Here is a 16,206-nt window from a genome sequence, read left to right as displayed (position 1 = left end):
ACACACACACACACACACACTTTCTGACATAGAAACAAGCTCACAAACGAGCCGAAAGCGACACTTGTGACTGGAAATATATGCAGGGCATGAGTACAAACACAAAGACAAAATTGCAGACATACTGACAGAGACACGTGCCAGTGCGATGCGACACATAAATTGGGGGATGAATTATTAACTGTCGGAAATATCAGAGCACATGTTGGGACTGTTGTACCGCAAAACAGAAAGCCATTAGAGAGGAACACAAACGGACTCTATGCATGACAACAAGGCAACGATACAGAGTGCTGTAAAGAGACATGGCACTCTCCCATATACATTGTAAAGGACTTATTTAAAGAGGAACTGCACATGTTTTTTCATATAGTGAAAACTCATATAGTAAAGTTAATAATTCAATTAGTCGATCAATCAACACGTAATTTCACACAAGACAAATTGTGTTTTGCCCTTTATTCAACAGTTCAAACAAAAAGATACTTCTGTCTCAATAATGACTCAGACTATGTATACACCACAAGTAGCTGACATATCAAAGGACTTGCATTACAGGGTCAGTTCACCTGAAATACAAGAAAGAGAAAAAAGGTCCACCTTCACCTCGAATGATGTCTAGCAATGCAAACAGTTTTGGATACATTTGCCTTCATCAGCAGAAATGGCTGACGTGGATATCAGCTAGACACCACCACAGGCGGTACAGAAGGGAGAAGGTATGAAACAACCCTGACAGGTGGCCCAGGTGCAGATCATCACATGCAGATGAAATAAATCACATAGAGCGTGTGGTGATGATGGATCTGTCATGACCATCAATCCCAGCGCTCAGCATTGTCCACCTGGCCAACTGTTACATTGTAACTAATCAGAGAAGTTAAGACGTCAACTAATTCCATTCGACTTTGATGTCTGAGGCAAAAAACATAAAATTAAACAAAACCACAAAAGAATAGCGCGTTAAAACAAGTTCAAAAACAGGATGAAAGAAGTTTGTGATGAAGATCTGGAGATATACCGTCAGTGACTCTTATTCAAATACTTTAAAATGAAGGATACCAAATTATGATCAAGCTCTTTACACAGAATAAAATGAGACATATGATAAAGTAAGCACAATTCAATCTATCAAAACAAGGATGGACAACTTTATAACGTACAATATTTGGAAATCTACATTCTCAGCACTTTAGCCCACTTTAAAACAACAACAAAATAAAGATGCTGGAGAATCACACTGCAACTCAGCATGCTGTAAAGTCACATTCATCATCCTCTCACTTTGTCCTGGTACAGAAGACCAGAATATGTTTTTCACCAGTATCAACTAGCTGCATTGTGCTCAACTTGTTTCTGTGGAACAGTTACACAGACCAAACATTAAGATCCAAAACACTCATTTACCGGACAATGTCAGGCTGCAGCCATCAATCAGTGAACAATAGACAAAGCGTGTAGAATGTTCCTGAAACAGTTACACACAATGTAACAGAAATATGAGACAGAATATGATACTTGAAATAATTTCCAATTAAAATTGAGTGTAACTCGGGTGTTATTTGAAACCAATAATTGTACAAAAAGTGTCTGCTAGGTCTGTCATTACCCATGGGGTTATTCCTCCTTCAATGACAGAAAACACTAATATCAACTAACTGTGTAGGTGTTACCGACGCGTTATCATGAATCTCGCTTTCTCTTCTTCTTTGGGTTCATTCAACTTTGAAGAAGAGCATATGCTGTATGTCGTAAGGGATCTAACGAGATGTCGCTGTATTCACCCGCTTCAAACATACGTCCTCTCCCTTCTGCACAGTCCTCTTCTAGTCTGCAGTTACTCCATCAGTACAGTTTCTCTATGATGAAGGCCAAGATGGCTGCTGCCAGAGTGAGCCCGATTCCCAGCTTCTTCAGTACTTCCCTGTCCAGACTGTGCGAGCCGATCAACAGAACGGATGAAGAAGGCATAGATGAAGCAGGATCCTGGATGCCATTTGCAATCGGTTGCTGTGGAGGCAAACATACAGAAAAACAATTGAATTAGACGGAGATAATGTTTTGATGTGTCCTTTATTTATTTCCTCCAAAAGTATTTTACACATCATATTGACTCACAGCAACCTCTGAGGTCAATTGTTGTATAACCTAAGCTACTGTAAGCTATGTTATTGAGTTTAGTCTTGGGCTTTTATTATGAAAGGTAAGAAGAGAAGGAGTGGATTTGATATGCGCTGCATATGGGGGGTGGGGGGCTCTAATGATTGCCCTCTTCGGCAGAGAAATAAAAGACCCTGGATCAGCTACAGGGATTCAGCTTGCAGTTATTCAAACTGCACGGCACATGTTTACTTATGTGAGGGTCTCAGTCCGGTCTCCCTGCTCATCAAGAAAATGAATCTGTTACATTTCAGATAATGTCCACTTACAGAGATCATGAATACAAATCTTTTGGTGGTTAAAAATTTCAATTAAAATAGCACAAATTATCTTATCAAGAAGGCCACCATGTTTAGCGCGTCCTACTTCCTGTTGTAGAGGTGGAAGATCTGAAGCTGCTGGTGAGTAGAGTTGAATGTGAATACTCCTCCGACGCGTGCAAACACAGCATTGCACACAAAGGCCCCGTCATTCTCCCACACACTTTTGGACACAGAGTTCGTTGCAGCTCGTAGCACAAGCTATGTCCATAATTCATAATTAAGGGATCGTGTTTAGATTAAATCAGCTGGCCACAGTCACAAATCAAACAGCGAGGCCCGACAGCAGAGTGGCCAGTGATCCAGCGAATTAAATGTCTGTAATCAGTGAGTTCTGTTTAGTCCTAATGTGTTGGATCATTAAAAAGACATCCATAACTGAAGGGATGTGACAGTGACAGGACAGGAAAGAGCAATGCTGACAAGAATTGAGCAGGAGGAAAAGATAAATGTCAGTGCAGGAAGAGGAAGAGAAGGAGGACCAAACTCAGTTGTTTAAAAAAAAAAATATATATATATATATATATATATCTGTAGTTTATTTTGCCACATTTGTCAACCAAATCACAATCTACTCAGGTTTCTTCATAAAATAGCCATTTATGTGAGGTGGTGCATGACTATCCGTCATGGATCATTGCTGCTGATCATTATTAGAAATATATCTGTTGATGCCACCTGACATTAGGATGTAGCGCCATCATTTAGGCGAGCAAAGGGGAATTACAGGGCCTTAGCATGTCTTCCACTTTCCTATCTCTCTCTACAACTCTGTTTCATTTGGAAATTACAGAAACAATAATTAACACAATTTTAAATTCACTGCTCATTTGGATAGTTTGTGGTTGGAAGCATTCATAAAGCCAGCTATTTGCTTATGCAAATGAGTGCATTTCAATTACGGTGCCATTATCTCTGTGTAAAGCAGTTAATGCAGTTCTCTAGTGATCCAATTATTACAGAGTGCTGTCTATTGAATCAAGCTGATGTTGAGGAAGGTGCACTGTGATGGAGTTACGTATGTGAGCTCGGGAGAAGTTAGCTTACAATGGAGGTAGAGCGCGGCTGAGACTGTGGTATTGCACGAGTTAATCAAAGCATTTTCACGTTGCTTTGCAGCAATCTTTCTATAACAAATATATAAATACATAAGCAATTCTGTCAGAGTTGAAGTGTGCACCTAAAGCAAGGACTGCTGTATGTGTGTTTGGCATGTCGCCAATGGTCAAACATAAAAAACCTGAACAATGTACATGAGCACATGGTGCGGCTTGTTGAAGCAACACGAAAATAAGATGATAAGAGCAACATAACAGTAAGCACTCATTTTACATGAATACTTTCTCCCTGACCTCCCTCATTGAGCATCCTTCAGCTTTATTACACATTAATATAGTTTTATCCTAATGTCTGAGAGTGCAGACCTGAAGTGCAGTTTCAAGCAAAGCCAATTGATTACTATATAAATAAATAATCCTACAAAAGATGTGTCTCTTTTAATTTGAACGTTAAACAAATTGGATGGGAGAACCACAGCACTTCCTATACGTCTCCTCCTGCGTGACAGTTAGAGTTCCGTATCACCACGAAGGTAGATTATGTTGGGCGGTATTGAGCGATTGATCAGCGGCCTTCCAGAATAACCTTTAATCAAGTTCACTAGGGATAGCTGAATGAGGTTTGGCTTTGATATTTACCATAGGCAGATTCACTCCGAACGTTCTCTCTCTCTCAAGTATCTCCATTAAGTCTTGTTTACCGACCTTCTGTCTCGTCTGTTTTTTATTTTTTCTCTCTATGGATCGCCAATGACAGGTCTGGCCGTTTTCTTTTTCATCCTCCATCCTTTTTTTTTCCATGTAGGAAGCTTGGCCAACTTGAGGAATTCTGTTTACCATTGCCGATATCTGGCTGTGCATGTTGTGTATGTTTGCCATCTTGTAGAGTTTAGAAGTTTTTATGAGAAGACAGAAAAACTCGCAAAAGGAAAAACAAAACACAGGACAATATGTTGCTTTGACAATGGAATAAAATATATTAAATACAATTCCTTTGTGTCTAATATTTATTAATGCATGCAGCTTCAAAATGCACTATTCTCTTAATATTATATTGCAAGCAAAACAACTTTCTCTCCTAGTGTGACGGAGCTACGTAACATCCGCTTGTTAATTTAGTCTTGGAGGACGGAAAAAATGATATTTCAACTTAGGATAGCGATGGCGTCTACAGTTGCCGTTATTTCCTGCCAGCCTCAACTCATTTCACCATCCTCCTCTCGCTCCCTTAAATCATATCCGGTTTGCCGTCTACTCTCTGCCTGATTCCATGTGAATGCAGCATAAAAGCACGACAGATTTAGTACAAACACATGCCTACAGTTTGTATTTGCATGTAACAGAGAGTTGGTGCTCGCCTACACGTGTTGCTTGCACATGGCCGTGTGTATGAGCAGCTGCACAGCATCTGTACTCTGCCTTACTATCCTACACATTACTCCTGCCCCCCCTGTCCTCTCAGATCGTTGTGAATGCTACCTTGCCACCCACTCTTCTCCTCGCCGCTGTGGCTGAATGCTTTCCTCTGTTACCACACACAATGGAGGATGGATACTGTGACCAGCAACGCCTATGTGACACATCTAAAAGTCACTTGCAGTAACTTTAGACAATAGGTGGCGGGAGAATCACTAACAGCGGTCTGGCTGATGTATCCACTACAGTAGGATCATCGGTGGACTCTCTAATGGATAAACTGATACGCTCTTTTGATGCTTGAAAAACAATAAGGGTGCATGTGTGCTACTCATGACTGAGCCTCTTAACTGTAAACATGTGATCAGAATGAATACAGGTGCTTCTGTCACGAGTTCAAATCACTGATCCAATCTCATCAGCAATAACATATTTGAAAAGTACTCTTCCCCGAGGTTACACTGTATGCCTTTTAAACGTTGGTTTATTCATTAAAGGATTAATGAACTCACAGTGTAAGAAAAAAAAGAGCGAAAAGTTGGTTCATTCATAACAGGAATAAGTGAATGAGAAATAATTCCTGTAAAGACTTGATGAATGAAATTCACCGAGTAGGGCAAATGCCATGTCCTGCTTACGTGAGTAAGAACAGGAGCAAGTTATATAAGCATTATTATTTTATGGAAACAAAAAGAGAAATGTATTAAGAGCAAAGGGCTGGTGAAATAGAAAAAAAAAGTTGAGTGTCAGAGCCATTATACTTCTCTACATTGACAGGCCAAGTGTGCTGCCTTCCTCTCTATCCATCTATTTATCAGTCTCTCTGCAGGTGCCCTCTCACAACAGGGCGCCAGGCGAGAGACTGAATAGCACAGTCTAAAATCTATTAGAAGTAGGGAGGATAAGTGAAAATCCAAGTGGCAGTAGGTGCGTGTTAGCACAGTGGGGGAGAGGGGAGGAGAGAAGAGAAAAACGGAAAGGAAAAGATGAGAGATTTGGCTTTCAATGATAGTTCACCACCTGCTAGCTGGCGGGCTGAGTTTGTGCATACGTCTGTGAGAGAGAGAGTAAGAGAGCTGGCATTTGTGAGTAAGTGTGTTTGTACGTGTAGGCCTGTGGTGGAGAATTTCTGTCTCTGCTCACAGCAGTAGAGCAAAAATAATCCTCCTGAAAAGCATCTAACGCTACACTAGGGGGACGGACTGGCTAGCACAGCGAGATCCTTTTCCCTCAAGGTCTGGGACTCTCAAACGTCTCTCTGTCTTAAAAAGTCTTGCTCCAATTCCACGCGTGCACCTTTTTTTTGAAAGAAAAATCTGTCTGGTGCAGCCTCCGCCAACACACTGGCATATTCACACAAAGATACACACAGTGACACACACTAACGCATCACGAGAGCCAGAAAGCACAATACACAGTGGTCACATTTCTCACATGATCCTCACCAGCTGTCAGCGTCGCTCTAGACACAGAGACCATGGAATTGGTGTGTGTGTGTGCGTGTACGTGCCTAAACAGATACTGTAACAGGCTCCTTAGTCACGGGTGATTTGACAAAGCCATAGTGACAATCACAATGAGCTGCAGCTGCATTTTCAACATAGACGGATGGGAGAGAAATTAAGAGTGATTACAAGTAATATTTCTGAAACAAATACAGTTGTGTGAAAAAGTGTTTGCCCCCTTACTGATTTCTTATTTTTTTGCATGTTTGTCACACTTAAATCAAACAAATTTAAATATTAGACAAAGATAACACAAGTAAACACAAAATGCAGTTTTTAAATGAAGGTTTTTATTATTAAGGAAAAAAAAAAATCCAAACCTACATGGCCCTGTGTGAAAAAGTGATTGCCCCCCCCCCTGTTAAAACATAAATTAACTGTGGTTTATCACATCTTTGGAAAGCTGAGTTCAATTTCTCTAGCCACACCCAGGCCTGATTACTGCCACACCTGTTCTCAATCAAGAAATCACTTAAATAGGACCTGCCTGACAAAGTGAGGTAGACCAAAAGATCCTCAAAAGCTAGACATCATGCTGCGATCCAAAGAAATTCAGGAACATCAGTCTGGAAAAGGTTACAAAGCCATTTCTAAAGCTTTGGGACTCCAGCGAACCACAGTGAGAGCCATTATCCACAAATGGCGAAAACATGGAACAGTGGTGAACCTTCCCAGGAGTGGCCGGCCGACCAAAATTACCCCAAGAGCGCAGCGATGACTCATCCAAGAGGTCACAAAAGACCCCAGAACAACATCCAAAGAACTGCAGGCCTCACTTGCCTCAATTAAGGTCAGTGTTCATGACTCCACCATAAGAAAGAGACTGGGCAAAAATGGCCTGCATGGCAGAGTTCCAAGACGAAAACCACTGCTGAGCAAAAAGAACATAAAGGCTCCTCTCAGTTTTGCCAGAAAACATCTTGATGATCCCCAAAAGTCTTGGGAAAATACTCTGTGGACTGACGAGACAAAAGTTTAACTTTTTGGAAGGTGTATGTCCCATTACATCTGGCGTAAACGTAACACGGCATTTCAGAAAAGGAACATCATACCAACAGTAAAATATGGTGGTGGTAGTGTGATGGTCTGGGGCTGTTTTGCTGCTTCAGGACCTGGAAGACTTGCTGTGGCAAATGGAACCATGAATTCTGCTGTCTACCAAAAAATCCTGAAGGAGAATGCCCGGCCATCTGTTCGTGACCTCAAGCTGAAGCGCACTTGGGTTCTGCAGCAGGACAATGATCCAAAACACACCAGCAAGTCCACCTCTGAATGGCTTAAGAAAAACAAAATGAAGACTTTGGAGTGGCCTAGTCAAATTCCCGACCTGAATCCGATTGAGATGCTGTGGCATGACCTTAAAAAGGCGGTTCGTGCTCGAAAGCCCTCCAATGTGACTGAATTACAACAATTCTGCAAAGATGAGTGGGCCAAAATTCCTCTACAGCACTGTAAAAGACTCATTGCCAGTTATCGCAAACGCTTGATTGCAGTTGTTGCTGCTAAGGGTTGCCCAACCAGTTATTAGGTTTAGGGGGCAATCACTTTTTCACACAGGGCCATGTAGGTTTGGATTTTTTTTTTCCCTTAATAATAAAAACCTTCATTTAAAAACTGCATTTTGTGTTTACTTGTGTTATCTTTGTCTAATATTTAAATTTGTTTGATGATCTGAAACATTTAAGTGTGACAAACATGCAAAAAAACAAGAAATCAGGAAGGGGGCAAACACTTTTTCACACAACTGTAAATGTCTTTGTTGGAACTCAAAAAGAGTAATGAGGCTCAGTGGGAAACTTGTGTCACGTTCTGTCTTCCTCTTTTTCATCTGTGATCATAAATTTCCTCCATCGGCGCTACTGTGAAATTCTCCAACACTACGGTGTATGTGGGTAAAACTGCACAACATGTGTGTGCAAGTTGACTCACGGACACACACAACACAAGTTTACATAGGCACACATCACCATATATATCACAGCAAATCATCTATGAAAGGCTGAATCCTAATTTTAATCTAGATTTGATTTTTTTTCTGCTAAAAAAATGACCTGAATATTAATTCAATTTACAAGTAGAGGTGCAGCTTGTTGTTGGCTCTATTTTCTCCTTATACGCAACAGAAAGTGCAAAATTACAGCCAAGTCAACAGATGCAATAAACACAACAGTGCATCCGCTCGTGTCTGTAGACCATGGGAATGGAAATCAATATCACCAGTTCTATCTACCATAAAGCAGCTGGAGAGGGAGACATATTTTCTGTGCTGAAGGTCACTGTTTGCTAACAGTTATTTAATGTGGTGCCACTGTGGTATTTCACTGCTTTGGGGTTTTAACTGCTGACTACAGTCAGTAGTCAGTGGGGCTGGTGTCCAAGCCAAGCAGTTATATACATTTTAGTATGGCTGTGATGAAGTTTCCAGGGCTATAGCAAAGTGTTGACAGCGTCAGCAGTGGTTGTGCCCCATATACATGTATTAGATGACATTGACACACATAAGACGTGCATATCATAGCATATACAATAGTACCTGTGATTCATAGCCATTATTAACACTCAAAAGATGTTTCCTGCTCCATCTAAAAAGATTTGGTAGCGACACTAAATCCCCAACCTACACGAATCGCTGTACTGTCGAGAACACCCAAAACCATGAGGACAGAACCACCTTCACTTAACAATACCCATTGAGTTTTACTTGCTGCATATGAAAAACCCCAAACATCATTTAAGACACCAGTGTCCCTGCTCCACTCACCGCTTCCTCTGCTGCCATCTGGGAAATGCACCAGAGCATCAGCAAACCAGCAGCACAACCCAGTTGACAGAGTTGCTTTCTATAAGGCATCAAACTGATTAAATGTAACTCCCTCTCTTGTGCATCAAGTACAAGGTTTAGATCTTGTACTTGATGCACGCATTTTGTATATTACAGTGCATACGGTGCTTATCTATACACCTGACTAACAGACACAAGCAAGTATACTTTACACTCTAACACACACACATACAGTGGTGGGCCGTCAGGGCCTGCAAAGCCTTCTCTGCTGGCCTAAACAGAATCACAAAGTTAGAGCTATTTTATAATTTAATAATTTTTCCTAAATACACTACATGTATTATAATTTATCAAAATATTTTCCCCATAATCTTATTTTCTCGTTGCTCAGCTACTGTCTTCCACAGTTGCTCTGCTTCCAGTGCAGTTTGTTTTAAGTAGAGCTTTTATCCAATCAGATTTCACCTCTGTGTCTCTTGGTAAGAAGAGAGGCCTGCAGACTCACAAGTGTATCCATGTGCAGTTTAAGTGAATGGGGACGATATTGTTGATTGTCGTAGTGTTCAACCAATCAGATCTTTAGTTTGACATGTTGGGCGTATTCTTTGATGTGCCAGAGCCTGCTAGCTGGCCTACAAGTACGTGATTGGTCAGTGAGCTAGCGTGACATGGGCGGTGACAATCCCAATATCGGCTGCCTCTCTCGAGCGGACATTTTCAGCCCTCAAACGCATTAAAACGTGTTCAAGAAATACAACTGGGGAGGCTCGACTGTCTTCACTGGCGTCCATGAATCAAGAAGGACTTCTTATTGGAACTAAAACACACGGATGTACTGAACAACCGTGGGATTAAACTCTTTATTAACAAAGAAAGGAGGATGGACTTTGTCTTTAAATAGTGAACAGCAGCTCTGGTAAGTTTATTGCTTTTGTTTTTACATCTGCAGTAGCTTTAATATGCTTGTTTATATGTTATTATTTGAAGATAGATTTTTGTTTGGTTTTATATGTGATAGGAACCATTGTTACATCCAGTGTTGCTCTGGGGGCATATTTAGCCGGTGTCAGTGTTGCTAACTTGGCGACTCTCTGGCGACTTTTTTTGTCAAAAGCTACTAGTGACAAATCTAGCAACTTGTTCTGGTGTTGTTGGAGACTTTTGTGGGGTTTTGACTCGTGAAAGCACGTACGTTCTGCACCGCCGCAAGCAGGCGCAGCAGTCCCAGCTGCAGTCAGAGCAGAGAGGAGACGCACTCTATCTATAGGTGTTGAGCTTCATTTTGACACAAAACAAATAATAACCGTAGCTGTGTTTCAGCTGCAGGACAGCAGTGAAGGCCCAGGTATAAAATGCACGGCCCGCCACTGTGCACGCACGCACGCACGCGTATCAAGCCTTGTCCTCGCAAATAGGTGTACAGCTACAGTTAACTACATCCAGAAGAACACTACATGTGTACAGTGAGGTGTTAGGTGTGAATGTATGTTTCAAACACATGACATGGTACTATTACAGACAGCAGATGCTTTCAGACAGGCAATGGAAAAAGCTGAACAGACCTAACACGGACATAACGTGTGCAGACACACACACACTCACACACACACTTGGTGGACAAGAATAAGGTCAGTGTAATATACCAATTACTGTTCCCACTTACTCGGTCATATCTTTGCCTGAGGGCAAAGAGGGGAAGAGGCCTGAGGTGGTTGTAAGACAACCAAAGTCATATTTCAGATTTAATTTGACGTCATCCAATACACCATTACGTTAAGTAACTTGCTGATTAAAGCAGTTTGCCAACAATCTGTGTCCTGGGAGTGATTCCAGGTAATGTGTCTCAGGTGATTAAGTAGCACGGTGTTTTCCTGAGTTTGGGATTAAAGAGGGAAGATTATATTTCTCAGGTGCATCCCAACACTGAACAAAATGTAAGTGAGCAAAGACAATCATCCCTGTAAACTATTGTTGTCATTTACATTAGCATGATTAAAGACTGAACACTGTTGCAAAGTAAAAGATTACATTAAACGGCTGACTGGATGTGGAGATAATGGGAGCAGAACATCTACCGAACCTGTACAGGTGGGCCTTATTCAGTCACACATTAGCACAGGGAAATGCCTCGAGTAATCCAAATAGCATATCTTGTCTCATCTAGTCTTTCTTCACAGTTGCTTACCCAACTATCTGAAGGGATAGGATGCTGAAGCCCTCAGCCTAAAGCAACTACACCTTAGGGTATATGTGTGAGCGGTTAGCAGGTAACCCAATGGCTGAGAACCCTCAGGTAACTGAGGCCGGCACAGGTTGATTGGAAAAGGCCACTTCAAGCTGCGTGATACACACTTTATATTATTATTAGTATTAGAAGAACTCTGTTTTCCATATTGTAAATGAAATACTATTGCAATAACAAGAATAAACTGCTGAGACATTCTTCAGGAAGAGTCCAGCTGTAATTCTGTTGCGACAGCATGTTTATCTTAAGAGATTGGTATAATTTGAAATAAAATACAAACTCAACAGCTGAAGGACTTTGCTCAGGAGAATGGTCACGAGGAGAAAGTCTATTTTTACAAAAACATGATTGCTAAATAACTAAACATCTTTTTTTGTTTTCTTCCAACAGCTTTTGGTTAAGTGCTTTGTTATTTTCATCTTCTATCTGTGGTTTAAAAGCAAACTCAGAGCAAGGGGTATTTAAAACCCCCTGACATTTGAAATAAACAAAACAGACGGGGGCTGCGTAATGCCATTTGACGTGTTAGGTAAGAATTCTGAAAATAGACTAATATGTGATGGCTTAACATTCATTCCTTTGGTAGTGTGACTTTGGGTCTTCAAGTATACACAAAACACAGGCCATGCAGTACAATGTGACATGCTAAACGAAATGCTGGAAATAGCTGCTGCTTTGAAGGCAAAACTAATTCTTTGCTATTAGAGTAAACAAAGTCATGCAAAGGCCAAGCAAAACCTTTTGACATGTTAAATCATACAAAAAAAAAAAAATGGATTTGAGAGGATTTACTGTATCTGGTCTAGAAGAGACAGCATGATCTCTGATTGTTTTGTTCTTTTCCTGACAATAGAGATGACAACATGATTTGTGCATAACGCAACATCAAAGCAACAACCCACAACAGTTGCATGTCAAGACGGAGCGGTTCAATTGTTTGGTGTGAAATGCAGATTTTCGTGCCTGTTTGTGTTAGACGTGTGTGTGTGTTCTGTCTACATGACGATCATGTGAATACAGCCAGTGTCTCATATAGCCTGCGGCTAGTAGGAGTCTGCCACGCACACCGGGGGAACTGTGCGTCGTTGTGAACGTGTGTGTACAAGGATCAATGTGTGTGTGTGTGCGTAAAATCTTTGATTTTACCAATGAACCTGTAGTGTGTGTCTGTGTAAATGTTCTGTAAGCACTATGATGCAAAATACCAGCAATCCCACCCACTCAGCCTGTACTAGAATATACAAAGATACAATTATAAATTGAACACTTCCACGCAGTGTTTTTATATTTTTCTACCCATTCATGCCAAACAAGTCAAATACTGTGTATGTATACACACACACACACACACACACACACACACACACACACACGAGATGGATGAACTGATTAAAAACAGAATTGCGAGGACAGAGGAGCAAGAGGTGAAGGGAAGAAAGAGGATAAATAATGAAATAACGACACGGGACACAAATACAAAGAAAAAAGCAATGAAAGAAAAGAAAAACAGAGATATGATGAAAAAGAAAGAAAGCCACAAGGAAGGCTGGGGAGACCATGAATACAAGCCCCAGAGAAAGGGAAAATGAAATTGTATACGCCAGCTGAGATTCGTCCATTCACCTCCATTTTTTTTTTGTTTTTCTGTCAATTTGTGGTCATGGAGGAACATTGTTCACTACTCGTGTTCCCTGCCCAGCTCACTCCTTTTTCTATTCCGTCTTTCATACCAACTGTCAATTTGCTGTCTTGTGAAAGGAGCAGAGCCGTTTTCTTCTCTTTCTCCTGTTCTCTCGGTCTCCTTGAGAAAGTATGCTGTGAAAAGAACTGATCATTGGGTGGCACTCAAGCTGCTTTTCTGTCTCCTGATCTCTCCCGTCTACCTTGCTCTCTCTTTCACTCGTTTCATTTTTTGGCCTCTCTCACATACTCCCTCGTCTTCTATCATTTAATTCCATCTGAGGATGAGGACTGGTGAAGATACTTTCTATTTTTCTTTCCTCCGTTGTGTTGTTGAGTGCTTTCTTTGCTATTGTGTCCCACTAAAAGACTCATTACCATCCTTCCCCTTTTGCTGAAAGTGCTGTTTCTGTGAATGATGGGCTGACAGCCGGAGAGATAGAGAGCGGGTAAGAAAGAGAAACAGAAGAAGAGATGTCATTCATGTCAATAAAAGCAAATTTTTCTCTCTCTCTAAAACCTTGGTCTTGTTTCATGGAATGGCAAAAACACCAAGGCCTTTTAATGAACATGTGGCACCGGACAAAGGCATGATCTTGGGCTGCACACAGACAAAGAGCAGTGTGCCATGAGATCACTGTGAATCCATCCTCACTACTCATCCATCCATCCATAATGTCTGTACCTGCAACACATTCACACATCCATGCATCCATTCATCTCCTCATCCATCAGCTGTGTGCATCCGAGCCATCACGTCTCACAGCCATACATTCAACTATATCTGTCCTCTTTCAAGTCCATCGGTCCACAGCCGTCCACACAAGCTTTCACATGTCACTCCTCTATCAATCCATCCATCCATCCATCCATCCATCCATCCATCCATCCGGCAGTATTGCTTCATTCCCACACAGATAAGCATGGAGGCTGGATGGTGTGCAATCATCTCTCTCTCTCTCTCCAACTCAGAAATGATAGATCTCTCACTTTTCGTTTTCGACAAATGGATATTACAGACCTTAGTGGGTTCCTCCGCCTATCCAATCACCCACTCTCTCATTCTCACTCTCTCTTACGACGCTCCTCTGCATTTTCGATGAAACGACAAAGCTCGGACCCTATCCTTCTATCAGCTATCATGCACCTCATCACGCAATCTCTCTCTCTCTCCTGGTCCTTTATTCCTATGTTTTTCTCTCGCTCTCCGCCAAAAGCCTGTAATTATAGAGCATCTCTCTGCCTTTCCCTAATCATTCATTCATCTCACATACAGCTCAGTGTGTGGTGGATTCACGCAGAGACTCGTAGAAAATAGATATCTTCAATCTGTACAGGCCAGCCACCAGTGTGTATCCTTAGATATGTGTGTACATTGGTATGCTAGTATCAGGTATAACTAAACGCATGTGTGTGCATGCATACTGTCAATCAGACCTGTTCACTTATAATAAGAAATGCTGGACACACGGCTGTCAAGGACATCACATATACCAGAGGGCTGTACAATAAGTGTGTCTGTGTTGCAAATACTGCTTTGTTTCCAAGCCATTAGGTCACTTATCTTTGAGCACTGTGCTCCAGTGCCACTCTGGTGTCATTAAGAGCTGACAATGCTGGTCAAGGACTATGGATTACAGATCATCAGCAGCATCACTGGAGATCACTTAATATAACAATATGTTAATTGACAATATGCTGTGGAAAGCAGAGACGAGCATTCATTATTCTATTTTTTTTGCAAATCCTGATACACCACTGTATTTCAACACACACTACTCTGCCACTGCATCTCATCTCCACAGAGTGTTAAACAGACACAGAGTGATTATGTGTCCTATCCGGCTCTTGTCATTATAAAAAGATTGAACAAAGTAAGTCCAGATATCTACTTAAATTCTCTTCTGGAGCACATTAAGGGTGGAAATGATGACCGGACCTCCACTTTCCTCTTGATATCAGGACATTGATCAGACAAGGTATTTACAGTACAGACAGTGTGTTTTGTCAGTTTGTGAAAAACATTGTGCATAACAGTATGAAGAGTGTGTGTGTGTGTGTGTGTGTGTGTCTGAGAGAGTGCATGCGTGATTGCATCAACCCAAATAATATTACAGCATGTTGTGTAAGAATGTCATAGAATGTTAAAGGAGTGTGAGGAAACAAATGCAAGTGTGTGTATTGGATGTGCTGCAGACTTTATGAGGCAACTCGTTTTACAAGGTCTAGTCCCCACAGCTGAACTTTTCAGTGCTGAGTGACGTACTGCTTGGCTTGTTGTGAGACCGTTTTTCTTATCGCATTTTCTGCCTCCAAAAAAAATTCTCTCTCTCCGCTTGCTTTCCTCTTCATCAGTGTCTCCTCTCCTCTCTCTCTCCTCTTCATCAGTGTCTCCTCTCTCTCTCTCTCTCTCTCTCCTCTTCATCAGTGTCTCCTCTCTCTCTCTCTCCTCTTCATCAGTGCCTCCTCTCTCTCTCCGCTTGCTTTCCTCTTCATCAGTGTTCTCTCTCTCCGCTTGCTTTCCTCTTCATCAGTGTTCTCTCTCTCTCCGCTTGCTTTCCTCTTCATCAGTGTTCTCTCTCTCTCTCTCCGCTTGCTTTCCTCTTCATCAGTTCTCTCTCTCTCTCCGCTTGCTTTCCTCTTCATCAGTTCTCTCTCTCTCTCCGCTTGCTTTCCTCTTCATCAGTTCTCTCCCTCTCCCCTCCCCCTCCCTCTCTCTCTCTCTCTCGCAGTAAAGGCTGATGGAGTGTGAAATTAGAAAGTGTATCATATTCTGCTCTGTGGCTCCATGTCCTGAGCTATAAGCTACAGCTAGTCGGAGTGAAAAATAACATGCAGTGAAACAGATACATTAACGTGTGTGTGTGTGGTGGAAAGGAAGGCAGAGGACAGTTTAGCCAGCTACAGCTTATCTTAAATTACTTATCTCACGCCTGATACACTGGGGCTTTTCCACAAACTGCAGCGAGAATGGATTAAAAATGTGGACACAAACACACACACACACACACACACACACACACACACACACACACACACA

General features: G+C 41.6%; 1 protein-coding gene across 1 annotated transcript in view; it reads right to left on the bottom strand.

Annotated features, from left to right (window-relative positions):
- Positions 1-444: 444 nt before the first annotated feature.
- cdkal1 (CDK5 regulatory subunit associated protein 1-like 1) overlaps positions 445-16,206 on the bottom strand; it is a 174,306-nt gene continuing 158,544 nt past the window's right edge. The window contains exon 12 of the mRNA XM_031875335.1: positions 445-2,010. Within this exon, the coding sequence (XP_031731195.1) occupies positions 1,846-2,010 (165 nt within the window). The 3' untranslated portion in view covers positions 445-1,845. The remainder of the gene's footprint in view (positions 2,011-16,206) is intronic.

The sequence above is a fragment of the Anarrhichthys ocellatus genome, unplaced genomic scaffold, assembly GCF_004355925.1.
Source record: "Anarrhichthys ocellatus isolate YVR2014 unplaced genomic scaffold, GSC_Weel_1.0 scaffold89, whole genome shotgun sequence".
Taxonomy (NCBI): domain Eukaryota; kingdom Metazoa; phylum Chordata; class Actinopteri; order Perciformes; family Anarhichadidae; genus Anarrhichthys; species Anarrhichthys ocellatus.
This window is presented reverse-complemented; position numbering and strand designations above follow the sequence as displayed.